Raw genomic sequence first — 20,306 nt, 5'->3', positions numbered from 1 at the left:
AACAGCTAAAGAGGAAGAAAAAAGACAAAACAAAACTGTTTGGCAGTAAAGAACATCAAAGTCATCATCAAGCCCAAACAAGAACAAACAGTACGGCAGTAAAACCACATACATGGACGCGAGCATTTCCCCCTGCGCTCCTCATCAGGGATTCCTGTGTGATGTCAGCGAGTCCAGCCAAAAGTAAAAGAAAGCTTTTACATATAGTAGAGGAAAAAGATGATTTTTTTCCCCCTTCCCTCTTCTTACTGATTCATGTGTTTGTTCTTGCTAAAAGGAACCTTGAGATGTTTCTCAACAGAGCACCAAATTTATGAGCGACATTTACTCCTCCTCTCAGTTCAAAGAAGCCAAGCAAAACAAACAAAACAAAAAAAACCTAAGAGGCAAAGACAGTGAAACGAAGGAGCAGAGGGAAAGCTAAAGCTGCAGCAGAAAGGTACAGCAACCTGAGGAAAAGGGAGAACATTAAATGATAAAACACGACCGACCGGCGTACTTAATAATCCGTACGAAGAGAATGCCACGCACAGCTGCGGAGTCAGTCAGATGCTTAAATACGCCGTTAATCATAAACCTGAAAACAGCTCGTAAAGTTTAAAAGGCTGGATTTTTAACACGACTCAGAGACTTTTCAATACCGTTTCAAAACAGGCAGGGTTGACAAGGATCAATGTCAAGAATCTAGTTTCTAAAGGGTTTTTCTTCGGTTTCTAGCAGCCCAAATCTGAAAAAAATAAAATAAAAATGTTCTGAAGAAAAGGACCACAAACGTGATGAGCAGCTGAAGAGACGAAACCCAGAGTTACTGATGAGTGACCACAGAGACAAATCATCTTTAATTTTTCATTAATCTGCAGGAATCCCCTCTATGAATCAGACGTGTTGTCTTCCTGCTACTTTTCCCCTGAATAAGCATTTCTGGAAAAGCTTAGCCGCACATTTGGCTGATTAACACCAAGCCTGCTTTGCTCAGACGACCAAATAAAACTTACTTCATTCTATTTTAATCAAACTGAATGGTGTAGAGAATGTTAAGATCTAAATAAACCAACTTTGAAACCAGACAAATTCGACTTCACACGTGAGCATTTTATTTGTAAGTAAATAAATGATAAGGACTTCTGCTTATTTAATTGTGTCATACTAGAGGTGATTTGTTGTTGTTATAGGTAGAAACGTTGGTTTCTCTTACCTAGGTATGGTATGCAAGAGACCATGCTCTGGCTGCTGATGAAGTCTCTCAGACGTTTGTAGTTGTCTTCTTTGGACATCAGGTAGTCGAGCCGATCAAACGTAGACTTGTCCTTTCGACTCAGCAGCTGTTAATAATAAGGCAAAACCAGAAGGCAAGAAAAGGGAATTAGAGCAAAAATGATTTTAACAGTTATGTTATGTCAATTAAGCTGCCATATTTCACTGGAAGTGGTGTGAAGCCCAGTGGGCGTTCCATGACCACATGAGGTAAATGCACTCACCGCCCACGTTTTTGTGAGCCTGAAGATGGGCGCACTTTGTAACCCTGACACCACCGCCATGACAGCGTGGAGGTTGTTCATGTCACACAGTTTCTGTGAAAGGTTACACGACATGGAGCAGACATTTGGACACGTTCGCACAGTAAGACAGTTGTGCTCTGAATTTTTATTTTATTTTATTTTTCTGTTGCACATTCACAGTCAGTCTGATGCTTAATAAAAATCAATGATGGCAGCATACCTTGGCAGTGCGGATGTACAGACTCAGTACTTCGGCTCGGATCTTCAGCGTTTGAGCGTGGAGGATCTCTCTTACCACCCAGAAACTTGTCTAAGAAAAAAAACAAAACACACACACACACCAACAGAGATTACTGCACCAAGCAACACAAAACAAAAAACCCCTGCCAACAACAAACAAACTGGGGAAACCATCAAAAGTTATAATCTCCGAAGCAGAATCAGGACTTCAGGTATGTAAAAACAGGGATTGTTCTCCATCATTTGATGATCGCTTAATCTCTGAGCCAAAGTTGCAGCAAGCCGTGACAGCTCTGGGCTTGGCGTGGTCGAAAGCAAAGCAGTTTACCACAGGACAGATCGTTAACAGCAACGCCCCATTTAGGCCAATTAGAAACGAGCTCTTGATAAAAAAAATAAAAATAAAACACAGGATCACAATCAGTTGGTAGATACACTCAAGAACGCATGAAATGCCAATTGATAAAGGAGGAAAAGAGAAAAAAAAAGCAAAACAGCAGGCACACGTGTTTGTTCAGAGCACTTGGCCAGACGGTGAGGGATGTCGGAAATCTGTCTCTTTGGGGAAACTGCTGGCAAGACAAGATTCTGATTGTACATACGCAGTTAAACGGGTCAGTCAATCAATCTTGTTGAAACCCTGGGGATGGATGGAGGGAATGGGAAGAGGAAAAGGACAAGAGAGAGGGAAAAGAGGGGATAGTGGGAAGAGAAATTTAACTTGAGGACTGAGGCCAGCAGCTGTCTGGACATTGTGTTCTGAACAGAGAAACAAACAAAAAAAAAAGCAGTCTGTCTATCTTCGTGTCTTCGTCTGAGATAATCGTACTTTTAGCTCCCACACTGTCTAAATTTAAACTTCTACCTTTTAAAATCTGTGTAGAGGGGCAGTATTATGTTATTTTTATTCATAGCACAATCAAATAACTATGTTAACTTCAGTTATTAAAAAAATGCTACATCTAAAATATGACTTAGAAGAAGTGTGACTTCATAAATTAACACTTTGAAACTGCATGTATTTGCCCAGTTCCACCAGGCAGCTGCTAATTGCTGCTGGCTAGTCTTAAGGAGCTAAATCTGAGTTTATACTGGCTTTGATTTTCCTGGCAAGGAGTGGTGAGAACATCTATCCCCTCATTTCTGCTGGCCTATAAACACAGAACCAAACTCAAACCAAGTTTAAATTACGAGAACAAAGTCTCAAAAATCGCAGCAATAGTGTTTAAAATGAAGTCAAATGAAGTCTTCAAAAAGTGCTAATTATTTCTCTCCTTTCGCCGTTTTTTTTTTTTGCTCGTTTCTTACCATTCGATGCCAGGAAGGCTGAATGAATTACAAGTTGGTTGCTCCATTTGATCCGTTTCACTTTTTAACCTCTGTCTGTCATGGAAAACGTTGGACACGTTGGCCATGTTTGGACATCTCAGTTAAACAAATCTCACGTCTTTAGTGCTGGATTTATAAACGTATCGAGTTCTTTAGAGGAGAAGCTCCCAGTGTTTCAATAATCCTAAATAAGGTGGAGCAGCCAAAGTAAACGCAGACGTATCGGCTGTAGCTCAACCAGTTTTCTGGGTTAAGGTTACTGGTGAAGATGAAAGTCTTGCATGTAAAAACTGCAACAATTCGAGTCAAATAATCATCCAATCTCTGGCTGGGGAGCATTAAAGGTCTGAGATGTTAAAACCTTGACCATAAATATGAACTCTTTTGGTAAGCCTTGAGGAACAGGTTACAGAGCATTTATCGTAGCGGTTTAAACTTGCTGGCAAATTGTCTCCTTTATTGGCTCCTAAAAGCACCGAGTCAACAAAAAATTAGAATCAAGGGGGGGAAAAAAAACCCAAAAATGGCCGCAGTTAATGTGGAATGGGCTTTCTGGGACTCTCTGCCTTGACAGGCAAAGACCGTCTGTCCAAAAAGCTCATTTTCCTTGGCTCGCAGCGGCCGAATGTGTGCGGCAAACATCTTGAATCACCGTTTGGGATCTGCCATACATAAAGAAATTTCCACAGAAACACATTCTTCTTGAATCATATTTACATGTGAGGTTGGCGAAGTGGGGCTTAGAAAAGACTGGCAAAAACAGAGGAAGTGGATTAAAGGGGATGGCTGCCCCTTGAATCATTCCCCACAGCTTCCCGTTGACGTAACTGGGTAAGGAGAGAGAGACTCCTCAACATGTGCGCAGTCATTTGTTTACTCTGCAAAAATATTTACACCCCAACGTTTTGCAACGCTGGCAGATTCGGACATTTGTGTCTTTGGGTGAAATAGAGAGGAAAATCTAAATGGTGTGGAGTTATATTCAACTCTCAATGGTTGAAGAAAAAACATTTTTATTACAATAGCAGCTGCAGTAAAGTTTTTTTTTTCTTTTGGTACGTTCCCACCAGCTTTACTTATTTTTGCTCAGATGCCATCTCAAACTCAGTCAGATTATATTAGATACCTCCAGCATCAAATTATTGCATTTTATCAGGATTCAAGTCTTGCTACAGTTTCTCTTTTAGACTCTTTCCATTTTCACATGATGGGCAGAACGGAGCTTTTCAAAGCCGGGATATTAACTACTTCCACTGCTTAGAGCTGAGGGTCTTGTAACCTGTTTTTTTTTTTTTATACAGTTTCTGTATGTTGCCTAGTTATTTCCTGTGTGTAAATGTTGGTTTCTTTTGACTTTTTTTAATAGAACTACGTGTGCCGTGTTGTGTCCTGTACAGTGAGACGCTTTATGTTTTTGCACCGACTTGTCTTAGGAGGACAAAGGTTGAAATGTAGCTATTGTGTCAATTCCTGCATATTTACACTGCCATGAATTGTGGCTATGTCAATTAACATGCACTGTCCTAATCAAATACATTAAATCAAAGTAAAACATATTCGTCTTCTTAGCTATTCACTACTTCATGTTGGTCTATCACATAAAACCTCAATAAAACATACTAAACTGTGACTTTAATGTGACAAAAAGCAAACGTAGTGTCAACGTGTTTGCAAGCCATTATATAAATGCGAGTAGCTGAGGATAAAAAGATGTCTGCCTTCAGACATGCTTCACCTGGGGACCACTCGTGATGCACATAAGAGCACTTCACGTGCGAGGAGAAGACACAGGGAACCCAAGGAGCTGCCATGATAAACACAGCTTCAAAAACAAGCACATCTGGGAGAACCGGGGTGATGACTTGAGAGCAGGAGGATGGAGACGGAGGGCATGATGGAAAGACGAGCTGTCATCCCCTCAAACCTCAATGGCCAAGACTCATAAATCTCCACAACCGCAGGGAGGAAGACTTTCCCCTTCTCTCTTTTTTTTTTTTGTTTTTTTTTTTTGGGTGCTTGGGGGACTTCAGATTGAACTTGGCTGCAAGTGCCGAGGATGTTAGAGTCTCACCTGATTGAACCTGCGGGTGAAGGCTACGACATTCGGAGCGGAGCTGTGCTTCTCCTTCTTGTTCCAGCCACAGCTAGAAAGCTCCTGTAAACAACAAATGAAATCCAGATTACGTTCTGAGCCAAAGGGATTGTTGTGGACGCACGCATGCCGCTAATGCGATTCACATCGCACTGGGAAGGTTTGCTTTGGAAGATGGAAGGAGGGAAGGACCAAGACATGATAGTGGAGGAAAGCGAAGGAGGAGGAGACCGAACAGATGAGTGAAGACTTAAAGGGATAAATGAGGAACAGCAACAAAAAACAAACAGGTGAGGTCATACAGGAACATGTCTGTTTTAAATATACAGCAAAGATGCCTCTGCTCTTATTACACCGTCGTAAAACTCGCAGAAACAGGCAGGAGAGCACAAACTGAACACATTTTGGCACAATTCAAAACAAAAAGGGTTGGTTTGAGAGCTAAAAATATCGACAACCGGACAATCTAATCAGGGACTTCAAAGTAACTAATTCAAGTTTAAGTGGTGACGATTTTCAAGCCCTACCAAGATTTTGAAAAGTTACAGGTTTGAAAAAGCACAAGTGAAGTTTAATGAGAGGCCAGAAAAAACTCCATAGAAACATGAGGTGAGCAATGCTAGCTACTGATGAGTAAAAGGCCACTAGTGCCAAAAAAAAAACAAAAAAAAAAACATAAAAAAGCAATCTTTTTAAACTGCTGTCCTCACACACACACAGTGCAACGTCGCCTCTGTTGCCACCATACTGTGGGAAAGTCTCGTCAGAAAACTAAAATCATCCCCAAAAATCCTGATTGATGCATCTCTACTTTTTATACTCTCCGTATTTTCAACAAAGAACTGTACAGCACAAATACCTAATATTCTGTCTGAAATGCACGATTGCTTTGAAAATGCTAATAAATTTCGTGAATGTTTCTTTTTAAGTTGACATATCAAAATATAAAATCCCATTATTCCCTTACGTATCATCGTACATCACAGCGGAAGCAGTAGGAATATATTTTTAGTTTATTTGCTTTAAATCAAAGCAAACAGATCATGTTACATCTCAGTGTAAATGGTATTATTACAGTTGCCCATGTCTACTCAACACACAAAAATGTCTGCAAACATCTGAGCTGAGCCTGGAGAACGTTTGAGCCGTCATGACTTATGACAGCTTTAATGACTCTGTTGCTAAGATGTTTATTGATTGTTTTGTTTTAATAAAAAGTGTATAAATGCCCTAATAATGCTCTTACAAAGCAGCAGTAGCTGGGGAAAGTGTGTTTTTTGTAAACTTGATTAAAAACAAGAGCCGTCGTGGCGTTGGAAGATGAACAGAGGAAATTCCACCAACACGCAAACACTCATTTGTTTCTGGTTCAGAACCAGGCTGGAAGTCCGCTCGGCCTTCAGGTGGAATGCAGAGACCACACATACAGTCCAAAGGGATCCCAGGTCCAACGCGGGCCCTCCACAGGATGTCCCAGGGGCCAGGGACGGTGACATAATGTTGGGAGGGGGGGAGACTTTGTGTGAGCCCTCCTGCTAAACATTTCTCCAGCTCGGCTTACTTGGGGCGTGGCCTGAACAGCTGAATCAGGCTGCAGCCCCTCAGTGACGCATGGCGACTGTCTGGAAGCAGCAGCGTCCAGTAAACCTCGCCGAGCTCCCCCGGAGCTGGACTGCATCAGCGTTTTTGTTTTTTCTTTTTGGTTTGGTTTCGTTTCCAACGAAAGCCTGCGTTCATTCAGAGCTGAGTCTCAGAGGCCGAATATCAAATGCAGATGTTAAAAGCAGACATTCATGCGTGGGTGAGGTCAAGCTTTAAGTCTACGTTCAATGTGTAGGAAAAAAGGGAGGGGGAAAAAAAGGCTATAAAACTGAAACTGTCGAAGAACTGAGCGGGCCTTCTCACAAGGAATTTTAAAATCAATGACACGAAGCATCACAGATGTGCTTAATGAGAGAGAGTTCAAACAAAGCAGGACATTTCAGCTCATTTCTCTCTGATTATTTTTAAATTAATCCTTACATTTATTTTTTAAACCTTTCATTTCCTATACTTAGAGGTGAGTTGGTTTGTTTTCTCTGAGCCTCCGGCTCCGCCCTCTCTCTGCCACCCAGGCAGCGCAGTGGAAACCACATTTACCGGCACCCCAGGTAAACACGCAAAAGCCTAAAAATAAAATCATCTTCTAATGCAGCTGCATCATCTCACACTGAAAAATCCAACCGTTATATGTTGCTCACATTTATGCAGTAGGATGACGGTAGCTGAAAGATTTAGTTTCTGAAATTGACTTCAATTTCTCCGAGATCCTATTAGAAAGGCACAACTTCCAATTGTTAATTTTTTTTAAATTAAGTTAAACAGGTTTCCTTCATGTTTATAATGTAAAAGGTGCAGAGCTGTCAAACTTTTCAGTTAATTTTTAAAATATAAATGACACAAAGAAATGAAATGTATCATATCGGTTCATTTCCGATACCAATACAGTATGGGTTGATACCGATCTGATACAGAAAAACAGTGCTGAATTGACTTAAAACTTCAGGCACCTTCGGTGCAACTTTAATTTGTTCAGTCAGTGCCATTGGGTTAGTATAGAAACCAATGAAAAAATAAACTGAAAATGACAAAAACAATAGATTGACTACCTTAATCACAGATGCAAAAATAAACTGCAAGAAACCCTCTTTCAAATGGTCCCGAAAGTACAATTAGGAATTCTACATATAATGTAAAATATGTAATACATCAAGCAAATCGTCACTGACACCAGATTTAGAATTGTTTCCGATATCGGGACTGATGCTGGTATTAATATCGAATCGGTGCATTGCTGCAAGGAGTGAGAGAGAGTAACAGAAGGCTGAACATACGAAAGGATGCAATGAAATGGCACAGAAGGAAGAAAGGAGCTCTTGGACATTAGAATAAGAAATTAACTCTAGAAAAGCTAATATTTTTCCAGATTCCCATTTTCTTTTCTGTACTTCTCCAGATTGCATAGAAATCCTGTATAATAATGCAACAGTGGCCCATTTCCTTTGGTCTCTAAGCTGGACAAGGATCCATTTACCTTGGCACCTCAGACAGTGAGCAGGATGGTGATGGTAAAAAAAAAAAAGTCCCCAAGTTTCCATTTCATCCTTTAAACCAGGATGCCAACCTGGTTTACAACCAGTTGCTTGTAAGGAAAAAGGCCCTTCTGTTCCGTCCTTCCGTTGCATCAGAAAAACGAGATGCCTCTTGACTGAAAGTAAAACTAAACATTCCTCATTGTGAATAAAATGCAACCAAATTGAAGTTTGCATATTATGACATTTTACAGTTTGACATTAAGAAGCTGCACTTAAAGACTAATTTACAGTGCAGTTTTTAACACGTCTGTACTATAGGTGCCAATAAAGGCTTTTTTTGGTAACACTTTATTTGAAGGGGGGTGAATACTGATATAAATTTGTTATAAAAGTATTACTGATTGCACTTTAAAAATTAGATAACTTTATGTTATTAAAGGTAAAGTTTAAATAGTAATGATTTCTTGGTTAATGTCAAGTTGTCATAACAAAGACATTTTGAATAATGTCGACTTTGTATTAAAAGTGTCATAATTTACTGAATGACGCTTTATGACAACAGTCAAATATTCATGAAGGCTTATTCATGTTCATGACATGTGTTATGTCATGTTTATGAAAGTGTCATGTCAGTCTTATTCAACCCCCTTCAAATAAAGTGTTACCTTTTTTTTTTTCCTTTTACAACCCAGCAGAAACCTCGACACCAGACTGCTCGGTCCTCTCGCTTTAACACACATCAAGTCCGTCCAGGTCGTTTTCCAGTTGAAGTCATTTCAAGCCTTCCTGTTGTTCGGTGGTGTTATTAGAGAGTCCAGCTGCCCTGATCCGCAGCCCTTCCAAAACCTATTAGGATTTAATTTCCTAAATTTTTCTTGTGACTTTACTGCCTCTCCTCCCAGCACTCAGGCCTGACAAAACTCTTGCCAACATAAAGGAGAGAAAGAGAAAGAAAACAACAACAACACTGGATCGCTCTGAGAAAGGCTTTGAAAAGGCGAAGGTTTTAAACGCTGCAGTAAAACAGTGAAGTAAAATAGCTTGCTCCGCGAAACCACAGACAGCCTGTCATTTCCTCACGCTGCTTGAGCCGAACACAATCTGCCCCCCCTCCTCCCCCCAGCAAAATCCTGCAGGTTTGAGAGAAGCTGACTCCATCATCAACACTTTACTGGAGTATAATTAACACAGAGGCTGTCAAAAATAATAATAATAATAAATGATCTCACTTCAGGCAATTATCTACAAAAACAAGATAAAAGATGCATCTGAACTCGACTGAGACGAAGGAGATTCGCAAGCTAACACTTGCAAAGTGAAATCTGAACAAAGTGAGGTTCTGGAGCGGAGCCGCACATAGTGATGAGATCATGTGTGATGCCACAAGAATCCCCTTTGTTTTATGTCTGCTCTGTAAGTGGAAAACTGTGCGCCGGGACCCCCGGGGAGCCCTGCTCGGAGGCCCAGGGCCAAGGCAGGAAGCCCCGATAAAGACAAGCAACTTTATTGCGGGGGGGAGAAAAGGAAAACAGAAGGGGAAAAGAATAAATAAAAATTGCTGAAATAAAGGAGGGTATAGCAGCGAAGAGATTTACAGGGGATGACAGGGAGGACCGCCGTGAAAAACGATCGGAGTCGTTTCTGTTCGCTGATTAGTGCTTTAGGATGAAGTGCGACGGAGGAACGCTGGGCTGATTGCCTGGTTATGCCCAATTTACGGCTCTGCAGATCTGACTCCCTGCAAATCTGCAGGCCAGTAAAAACATGGGATGGCAAAAAAAAAAAAGAAAAGATAAGGAGAGAAGAGGAGTAAAAATCTGCTGTGAAGCTTTTTTTTTCCCCCTCTACTTTAAACTTTCAGAAACCTTTAAACTAGCAGTCTCCTCCGCTGCAAACCGGAGAAATCTGTTGTTTTTTTTTCCCCCCTTTCTTTCTAGGAACAGATGCATTTGTTGACTGGCGTATGGTGATCAAAGCCAGTTATTGGCAAGTCATAAACTTAAAATATAGGCGTTTTCTTCTGATCAGTAAACCACAGTGAGGCACGAGCACGTCACGGCAGAAACGGCCACTTTTGATGTAGAAGGTGACTTTTGTTTTCAGTACCAATGACAAATCCTCTACAATGAAATCAGACGAAGCACAGCGTACGGGCATTTATGCTGAATCTTTTGTTTCTGTTAATTTAGCTTTTTCCTTAAAGACGTTACAATTCTGGGAACCTAGATGTGTTATGATATTTGGAAATGTAATAACAAAGGTTAGGATTATTTTGTGTTTTCCTCCCATTAATTTAAGTGATTGACAACACACATGGTTTGTAACCAAATATATATATATTTTTTTATTTTTTTTTTATTTGTTTTTACCACTTTTTGAACTTGTAAGTTCAGGTTAAATCACCTCTGAGTTGTAAGAAATGTTCAGTTGTTACTTTGTTTCCTGTCGCCACCCACAGATTTTCCTTGGAATAGTTTTAGTTTCGACGCCCCGACACACCGAGAAAAACAAACTACAGCTGCAGGAAATACTGAATAATTATAATTAGCACAAAGCCCCTGTTGGCCAAAACTGTTCACACGCCTGGTGGGTGTAGATTTGTGCTTACAGTGAAAGCCAAAAAAATGATCAGGCGGTAAATAAATCCATACATAGAACAGGAAATCCCTCATCAGTTCATGAGGGTTTCGTTTTGGGTTTTGTTTCTTTTTTCCCTTTCCTCGAACATCGGAGAGCGTGTTAAAGTTTACTCTCCTCGTAACTGTTGGTTCACACTTGAAGACTTCATTAAATATAATGACCAAATTACAACAACGGCGGTGGAAGAAATCCACCCGGACAATGGAAAACTTGTCACTTGTGGGGTTTTTTTTTTTTTCGCTCTCTCCTGCCAAAGCGTTATTTTTCTCCCACTTCGACGGTGATGAATGCGTGTGGAGCGCAGAGCTGACAGGCTCCAGTCTAGCTGGAGGGAGTGTGAGGGTCGGAGGGGGGTTCCTTCTTGTTTCTGTTGCGTAGCGATCGCTGTCCAAACAACATGTGCGGACTGTGAGGATCCGAGCCGAGCTGTGAGCCAACAGCCTGACGGCCTTTTCCACGCACGGCTTCCCATCAAATGTGTCGGCTGGAAATTACAGCAGATTCCGTAATTTTGTGACATTTTGTGGCAGAAACCGAACTCTAGCAACACTTCTGTATCGCTTTCCACATAAACCACACGTGTGTGTGTGTGTGTGTGTGTGTGTGTGAGAACTGATGGGTGCGTATTATCAGTAGTGGTGGTTTAATTGGGCCTCTGATCTGCTGTAGATCAGAGGCCAAACTTTTGTTCTGACGTTTTTACCAAAAATACCTAGCAGCAGAAGCAGCTTATCGTTTCTCTGCGTCTCGGCCAACAGAGCAAAGGAAAACTTTCAATAAACGCATCTGATCTGCAGCCCAGACCCGTCGTCTGCGTGAGAAGACGTCGATATTTTCAGCTGTGGCTTTTTCCAACACAACGCAGCTACAAGTGAGAATTTTATGAGAGAAAACGATGAGCTGGTTTTGCGTGACACCAGACAAATCAGCGATACTGGAGAGGTTGTTCTGAAAAATGCAGAACAGGAAGATTTGATTGGTTTTTTTTTGGATGCACTGGTCCCCTTTTTTAACTTTTGATACAAATACCAATATCTGAAGTTCAGTATTGGCAGACAAAACAGCACTGAAGTGACTCAAAAAGAAATATTTTTTTGTTTCTTTAAAACAGTGAAGTCATTATACTGAATTACAAATTTATTTGACAACTCTGCTCCACTTAAACACACCAATAGCTTCGCAAGCCTGGTCAGACATGTTAAAACAACTTTAATTTGTTCAGTCGGTGCAATTAGGAGCATAGCAGCCAACGTAAAATAAATAATAAAGAAACTGGCAAACTGGCTGACTGGTCAAACGTGCAGAAAAAAACCTCCGCAAACCTCCTGTCAAATGGCTCTGAAAGTATAATTAGAAAGTCTAAGCATAAAGTAAAATAAATCAGAGCACAAAGCGTAGAATTACACTGAATAGATCAGCCCTCCTAGATTGGACGCATTGCCACCAATACCAGATTTAGAATTGTTCTCAATAATAGGACCGGCACAGACGTCAATATCAGATCATACATCTGTGCAAGAGATGGTGGCATTCTGATCTGAATGTGTGTGAGTGTGTGTGTGTATGGGGGGGTGGGAATCTACTCGAGCCGGACTCGTGAAAAAGAACCATTGCCTGCCTTCAACTAGAAAGCCATCACTCTGCGACCCTCAGCGTGTTCAGAGGAGCTCTGCTGTGGCTGATCGGACATGTGAGGAAGGCCACAAAGTGCTGGGCCGAATGTAAAATGCAACCTGACTGCTGCTCCCTGAGAGCTGGAACAAAGACCGCCGGCCAATGCCGCTAAATCACTCGGCTTGGCTGTTGCCATGACTCTTGTGTTAAAAACAAAAGGCAGAGCTCTCTCTCCCTCTCTCTCTCCCCCTGAAGCCTCTCTCCATCACTCACACTTTTCTTCCCCCCCCCTTCCCCCTCTCAGCCACTCTTTCATAAACATCCAGCTGCAGATCGTCAGCAGCGTGTCTGATTACAAAATCGGAAAAACAGAGAGGGAAAGAATGGCTTCTATTGTTTTTTCCCCCCGAATCAAAGTTCTTTTCTACTTTCACTTAACACATCATTTCATCTCCTCCTCCTCCGCCGACCCGACGGCACAGTTCATCTAAGTGGACTTGCCAAGGCTTCGACCCAGCAGTAATCGCCGCTTCGTAAATTCAGATGCGCGGGAGAGATTTCCTTCTAGTCCCTTGCATCCATCCCTCCTTCCCTATCCCTCCCTCCTCGCTGTGATCCATGTTATCATATGTCATTATAATGGCATTTCACTCTGCTAAACGACAGCCAACGAACATAACCGCCATTCACCGGAGGGCCGTAAATCAGACGACGGTCTGCTCTGCAGCATCGATTATTCTATGTCCCAAAGAAATACCGTCTGCTGTTCCCATCGATTACGCCGAGCGCTCCACGCCGGCCGGGCTGCGCATTCCTCTCCACCGAGTGAATGGCTTTCGCCGCCTGGCCGGCAACGGGCTCCGTCCCGCTCGCGTGGAAACGGCTCTCCTGGATCGATGTTCGCTCGCTCGCCGAGTCTGCGGCGTCACGTGTTTTGAAGATGAAATCCCTTTGAGCCAATCCCCTATCGGAGAGAGCTGGCGGCAGGCCTCTCCAAGTACAGGATGTACAATTTTCTGCATCATATGAGACAAGATGTTTACTTCCTGTCCAAAAGTCCTGGCTGGACTTTATAAAAAGACGAAAAGTATCTCTCCCCTTTATGGATTTATTCTGCTTCTGTATTTAGTCAGAATTTAATGCTTTGGATTTTCTATCATTTATTAAGCATTCACAAAATCTATCCAAACCAAATCTGGCTTTGAGTGAAAGTAATAAAACTTTGTTAAATCATAAATAACTACTGTAATTAACTGCATTTTTTTTAGTAAAACAGAGTTCAGTTCAACAAGCCACACCTTTCCTTCTTCTATGAGACCAAGAAGTCACTTAAAAAGAGCCAGTCTGACGACATGAAGCAGGCAGAGAGACCTCAGAAAGCAACACGCCCGCTACATGAGAACGGGTGAGAAACTATCAGTCTGGAAATCAGCCTCATAAAGGGAACCACAGCGAAAGCCAAAATACACAAACGTAAAAACAACATAACGCAGTGGTGAACCTTCATAGGAGCGCGTGGGTTACCCAAATTGCTGGTCAACTTATCCTTGAGGTCAGAAAGAACCCAGAAAAACATCTAAAGTTTTTAAACAGTTTTCTCTCCGCATCATTTTTTTTTTCTTGTTCACATGTAAAGAGGAAAATGCATCTTTTGTGGAAATTTACATTATTAGCCAAACCTCTAACCTGACAAAGTGGCCTAATCAAAGTCTGGACTTGAATCCTCAGATTTAAAAAAAAAGAAAAAAAAGAAGAAGAATGTATCTGGGTGAATTGATACAAATCGGAAAAGACAGGCGAGTCAAAACTCGAGGCCAGAGAGCGGAAACACTCGATGGCAGCCGTTGCTTCAAAGCGTGGCACGGCCGGTTGTTGGGTTTAGACTGGGATTGCTTTGCACTCGGAGCCGGCTCGGTTTGGATGACATCCCTTCAGAAATCGAATCATCGTGTGAAAACCGCGTCTTGTTTTCACGTTCTCAGCACGACCTCGTCTGCAGTAAAAACCGTTTCTCTGATAATCCGAAACATTTAAACCTGTAAGGGTGTGGGCACTGCGCCGCCTCCACACAGACCTGGACATAAATTCACAGCTTGAATATTTTTATTTTTTTTTTTTTGGGGGGGAGTGTGCAGGGGGGTGTTCCCACTGGCATCACAGCACAAGGTGAGAAGTTCTTCTTGATCCACAACGTCTGGCTGGACGATCCGGGCTCTTCTCCATACATCTGCTTCGAGTCAGCGACAAAACGTTTAAGCCATTATCATCTTCTGTTCTACTGCAACGTTTTCCGGATCATTTAGGCAAGTGAAAGTGCAATCGGTGAGCGGCTGTTGCTCTCCTAAAGAGTCGTACACGGGCTCTAGGTGAGATTTTGTGATGGTTATCAAGTGTTTGTGGAGGCTGAGTGAAGGAAAACAAACATTTTAAATTAATTAGAAGTTATGAAGCCACGGTGTCTAAATCTAGCAATAGCAGGATTATAAAATCCAGCCAAAATGTCTCGTAAAGGCATTCCTCTTTGTTGTCTTGCAAAAAAAAAAGAAAAGAAAAAAAAGAAATGAAATTTATTGAATATGTTGATTCCACTTTTTTGGAGTCATGTTACTAAAAATCAGTCCTCAAAACATCTGGATTTGTTAAGAGAGTTTATAAAAGCAATAAAAAAATCTTCATTGAACGCTAACCGCCTTAAGGCTGTGAAACGAAACGAGAGTGACATCATGCAGCGTCATGGAAACGCGAGCGATCATGGCCTTGTTTCCACTCGCTCATCTAAAGGGAATTATACACGATGTAAAAATGCCTTGGAAAAAAAATAAATAAAAAAAATCCACGACTCCTGAACTTTTCCACATTTTGTCAAGTTATGGCCTGGAAACTTCCAGGAATTTTATTGGGATTTTAAGTAACCTGACCAGCGCTACACGAAACATCACTTGTGCTCGCCCCCCTTTAGTCAGATACCCCAAAATGAACAAAATCCCTGAAGACGTCACCTGATTAGCAAAGAAAGTCAATTTATGTATTTATTATTGAAATAACTACAGCCGTTTTGTGAAGTCATGAAAACATGTTGTTGGCTTAAACTGAAACAGAGTCCCAGAAAAATTAGCTTGTGAGGTTGTAACATGATGTGGACGATACGGACTTGGGACATTTTGTTGCATAATTGTGATAACGTTAAAATTGTGATTGAAAAAATGATTTTTTGCTTCCTTTTTCGACAAGTGCTTGATCTAAAACAGCATTCAAATAAATAAATGGATAAAATAAATACATACTGATCATGAACAGCTTTTCTATTTGAAATCTTCTGCAGGACGCCGTTCACTTAAAGACACTTAAGCTGCACACATTACCTGCATTTAATCAGAATTTTAAACTTACTGATATTTATTGATCCTCTTGTGGAACAAACCGAGTGAGGAAATAGCAAAAAAAAAATCACATTTCTGATAACACCGTCACTTTTGTATTGAGACAACGATGAATCAAAATTCTTATAAGAATTTTTTTTTATGATAAATGGACTTTTTCACATCTGTATGAAATCTTTAGCGGGGTGCTGCACCAAGTTCACCTTCACACAACGTTCAACGAAACTAAACGGTCAGAGGGCGAAAAAAAGAAAAAAAAGAAAAAATGGGCTGGAAGTCAATAAAAACACTATTGCATAACTCGAGGAATTGAGTTATTTAACATTTTTCCTATTTGGGCCGTGAACAGAGTGAAGCCTGAAGACGCACGCCCGGGTGCTTTTCCCATTATGCAACGAGGACGCGAGGAAGACGGCGGTGGAAACTCAAGCAGAGTTCCCTTCAGTCGTAGCGCCGTGGGTTTTCTCGGCGAGACGGAGGAAAAGCCAGAGAGCCTCCATGGTCCACTCTGCTGGGTCACCCTGGGAACCACACCCTCTGCTCCTTCTCATTCCGACTCCTACTTAAAATATCCAGTCCGGCTCAATTTCACCCAGACTACATTTTCATTTTGCATCGTTAACTCCTGAACAAGCTGGACAAACTAAACGTATGCCAGAGCTCCAACTTTTCTTTTGCTTCCAACAAAAAGAATAAAAGAAGCATGCAACAGAACGACAATGAATGAAAGCAAGTGCTGAACTCAGTTTCCAGCGTCACACACATATGTTGCTGCATGCTGTTTCTCTAAGGCTGCAGTGGTAAACCTTAAACCCTGCTAATCCGGGCCTGCTGTCAAAAAGGCCCCAGCAGCTCAAAGGGGAAGACGAATGAGATCACAGAGGCTCTCAATGGGCCAAATACCAAGAAAAGGTGGGACAGCCTTCATCTGCATAGCTGTGATATGTACACCGGGTTTGGTTTGGGGGACTCTGGTTACTGATAACAAAAGTTGAAAGCAAGTGGTTGGGCCACGAGATAGCAGGTTTTGGAAAATAGAAGAACTTTTGACCTCCAAAGCTGATGATAACTGATGAGGAAGTTTTATTTGACTTATTTACATTTTCATTTCTTAGAACAGGTCAGGCGAGGGCAGTTTGTTTTTTTGTTTTTTTTAAGGCACAAATTTCCGGAATATTTTTATAACGCTGAGAATTTGAGCAAAATTTATTAAGTTTCTACATGCATCAAAGGCAGACCGGTTTGAGAGTTAAGACCTTTCAAAGACCATTATGAGTTAAATTTAAGACCTGCATCACGACAGAAATTTGAAGAAAATTACACATTTCGCAATTCTCTCGACAATCTTAACCCCGTAGAGTCATGCTTTTTTTTTTTTTACACAGAATGCCCTGAGCAAGCCAATAGCGAAGGCGAACGCTGCCCAGCCAGCTGGCTAATAGGTTTGAACTTTGCCATGACAGACAAAAAAAATTTTGCAATCCAGCTAGTAAGGCTATATCAACAGTTAATAGTTACTAGCTAGTTAGCAGTAGCCTCAACCGTCGCAGAACACATTGAAGATGCGACTCAAACTTCATCTAAATAAATAAATAGAATTTGAGATCTGTGACAATTCCACACTTTCAAAAAACACTCAACCGTCTCACTGACACAAACTAATGTTTATTTAAATTCAATAAACCAAGTTTCCCGCCACGAGTTGGACGCCCCTCACTAGTCGTCCTACCAATGTTGGACACTTCATCCGTCCCTGTGCCACACCACAACCCAACACTAAATGGGGCTGAGGTCAGGTGAGGTCAGACAGACGCCTACAACAGGCAACACCACTGAGTATTCATGCCCACTATACTGCTGTGGTGTAAATCCCCAATCCAGTGGGGGACAATGTCTGGCAATAGAGACGTACTCTTTGTTTGGCTGCATGTAGCGAATCACCTGTATGCATTAATCAGCATGTATTTGATTTGGTGAAACTTGACAGTCAGTGTATTATCATCGTAGTGCTTCACTCGTCACATAAGCAGACACATTTACTGCTGACAGTAAGATACAAGTCAGTAAACAGGACCTTTTACAGTTGTGGTGGACCCCGTGTTGATCCGGTACATGCAGCCTCAATAAAATACGGTAAAACGTGCAACTGTAAAAAAAAAAAAAAAAAAGTACACTACAAAATCTTACCAAGTCCTTTTGCTCCAGTTTCTAGCAAATATCCTAATGCACTTGAAATAAGACAGAACTTCAAAGTAATTTTTCAGCAATAAACAGATTATTTTAAGTTAAAAAAAAAATCCTTAATATTGATGTAAAAGTACTAGTTCCAGCAGCATAATTAAAACAAGCTCCTATATCTTGTTGAAAAAGTACTTTTAAGTTAGTTCTGTCGTATTTCAAGCGTACCAAGACATTTGCACTAGAAACTAGGCCAAAAATACTCGCCAAGATTGTCCTTTTGCAGTGTTGGATGATTCCGTTTCTGCTCCAGAGGAATGTTGAAAGCATTTTTTATCATCTTCTGAGTTCGCCAGAACTCGTTGTGGTTTCTGATGACTAATGCTGACTGGACTCGGTATCCGGCGGATGCTGGACAGTGACGGCGAGGCCTTTAATCAGGCAGCTGGCTCCTGTTAACGGCCGCACGACACGCCACGGGGTTGGCGAATGGCACGATTACGATGTAAGCCGTGACTAAACAATGTTCTCGTCTTTCTGCTTCCAGGTCCACTCTAAACTTTGACCTCAGATCAATGCGTGGAATTAGCTATTAATTACTGCAGTCCAAGCAGCTCTTGTGATATTCTCATTACGCAACATTAATATTATAATAAATCTGCAACATACCACTCCTGTTGATATTAATCAGTGGGTTGTTTTAAGATGACTAAAACAACTGGCTTCGTAAGTTATAATCATCCACAGACGTTCAGGATTAAATCAATGAATGATGAAACATTTACGGTGGAGAAAACGAGATTGTATTGAGCTGGATCTCTGGCTGCAGAAAACCAAACTGGCTCTTTAATAGAACCGGTAAAGAACAGACTCCTGGGTTAGCACTGGCTCTGCTTTGATTTAAAAAAAAAAAAAAAAAAAAAGCAATTACTGTGTGTGACTGCGGTTTGAGGTCATGTTGTGCCTTCTCAGAAAGTTTAATCCAACCCAGTCCTGGGTTTAACATGCTCACTTCTGACAAAATTGCTTTTCAAATGTTGTCGGTGCTCACAAAGCTCCCTAAAGAATAATTTTATGACTAAACCAAATCCACCTTACAGGTTAAAACATCCCACTTACAGACATTTAACAAAACTGGTGTCTTTTTTTTTTCTCCCACCATTTTGCAAAGTGTGAAAACCCTGCAGTGTGAAAACTAGCTAAAATAAAAGTACTAAAGCTAATATCTATACTTATTTGTTAGATTATAAAAAAATACACACATAGGATAAAGTTTATAGTTATTAGCCCGAGAAGCCCAGCTAAAGCCTTTCACTCAGTAGAGAGAACTATATTAATTTAAAGGTGATAAACCACATAGTTTGGTGACTCACGTCTGGTTGGATGGCTTTGAACACAGGAGCGTCCATGAGGGTGATCTGGCCCTGAGGGAGACAACACAGCAGATGTTAGACTTCCTGAGACAAAATATTAAAGAAACAGCTTTCCCCAACAACAAACGTCCAACATCAACATCGATGTTAATAACTGTTTTTACACCGACAATGCACAACTTATTCAAGCTACACCAGGCGTCTGCAACCGCAACAGTTGAAGTGGATATTTTTTAAGTCGTTTAGAGCAGCAAATGTTAAATGAAGTTTAGATTTTATTTTTTGATGAATATTTACCATACATTTTTGAGAACAAATTCAAATTTGACAACCTTCGTTAAAAAAAAAAAAAAAAGGATGGGATGTCAATGCAACTATGTAAAAAGAAATAAAATGCATACAGGTCAAGACAAATAGTCATTATCTACTTTTAGTGTCATTCTGTTGTAGAAATTCAAAACAATTATTGCATTTAAAAAATGGAAAAGCTTCAAAAACATGAGTTTGATCTATAAAAATATTAAATGTAGTTCAAGTTTTGAAGAGCCTTTGGTGAAAAGTCCAAAGAGCCGCAGGTTGCCGACTCTTGAGCTAGGCACTTCTCAACGACTAGAAAATGATTCGAGGTCTAAGAGTGATTTTAAAACCTTGAGCACATTAGAAATGCCTCTAAATCTTAAACGAAGATCAGACTGCCATCTTGTGGTCACAAACGGCAGCACAAGCAAGTGATTGCATCAAGAACATTTTAACCAGAGATCAAGAAAAGATCCTCGTTTGAATTATCACAAAAGGGAATTGGGAATCGCAGAATAAAGCCTGTAAAGTATTACAGACGTGACTCTGAAGTCTATTTAGAGACACCATTGGAGAGTGTGTGCAGTGGC

The 20,306-nt window shown here is 41.0% G+C and overlaps 1 protein-coding gene across 6 annotated transcripts in view; it reads right to left on the bottom strand.

The window, feature by feature from the left end:
* Nucleotides 1–20,306, bottom strand: part of ralgps2 (Ral GEF with PH domain and SH3 binding motif 2) — an 85,542-nt gene that overhangs the window by 38,854 nt on the left and 26,382 nt on the right. For all 6 annotated transcript variants that reach the window (XM_007550552.2, XM_007550554.2, XM_007550555.2 and 3 more), the window contains exons 5-9: nucleotides 19,420–19,470; nucleotides 5,140–5,223; nucleotides 1,720–1,809; nucleotides 1,479–1,571; nucleotides 1,196–1,322 (exon numbers count right to left, since the gene is read on the bottom strand). In XM_007550552.2, coding sequence (XP_007550614.1) covers nucleotides 1,196–1,322; nucleotides 1,479–1,571; nucleotides 1,720–1,809; nucleotides 5,140–5,223; nucleotides 19,420–19,470 — 445 coding nt within the window. The remainder of the gene's footprint in view (nucleotides 1–1,195; nucleotides 1,323–1,478; nucleotides 1,572–1,719; nucleotides 1,810–5,139; nucleotides 5,224–19,419; nucleotides 19,471–20,306) is intronic.

This window comes from Poecilia formosa, unplaced genomic scaffold (genome assembly GCF_000485575.1).
Source record: "Poecilia formosa unplaced genomic scaffold, Poecilia_formosa-5.1.2 Scaffold37, whole genome shotgun sequence".
In the NCBI taxonomy this organism is placed as follows: domain Eukaryota; kingdom Metazoa; phylum Chordata; class Actinopteri; order Cyprinodontiformes; family Poeciliidae; genus Poecilia; species Poecilia formosa.
The sequence above is the reverse complement of the archived record's forward strand: the minus strand, read 5'-3'. Positions and strand labels throughout refer to the sequence as shown.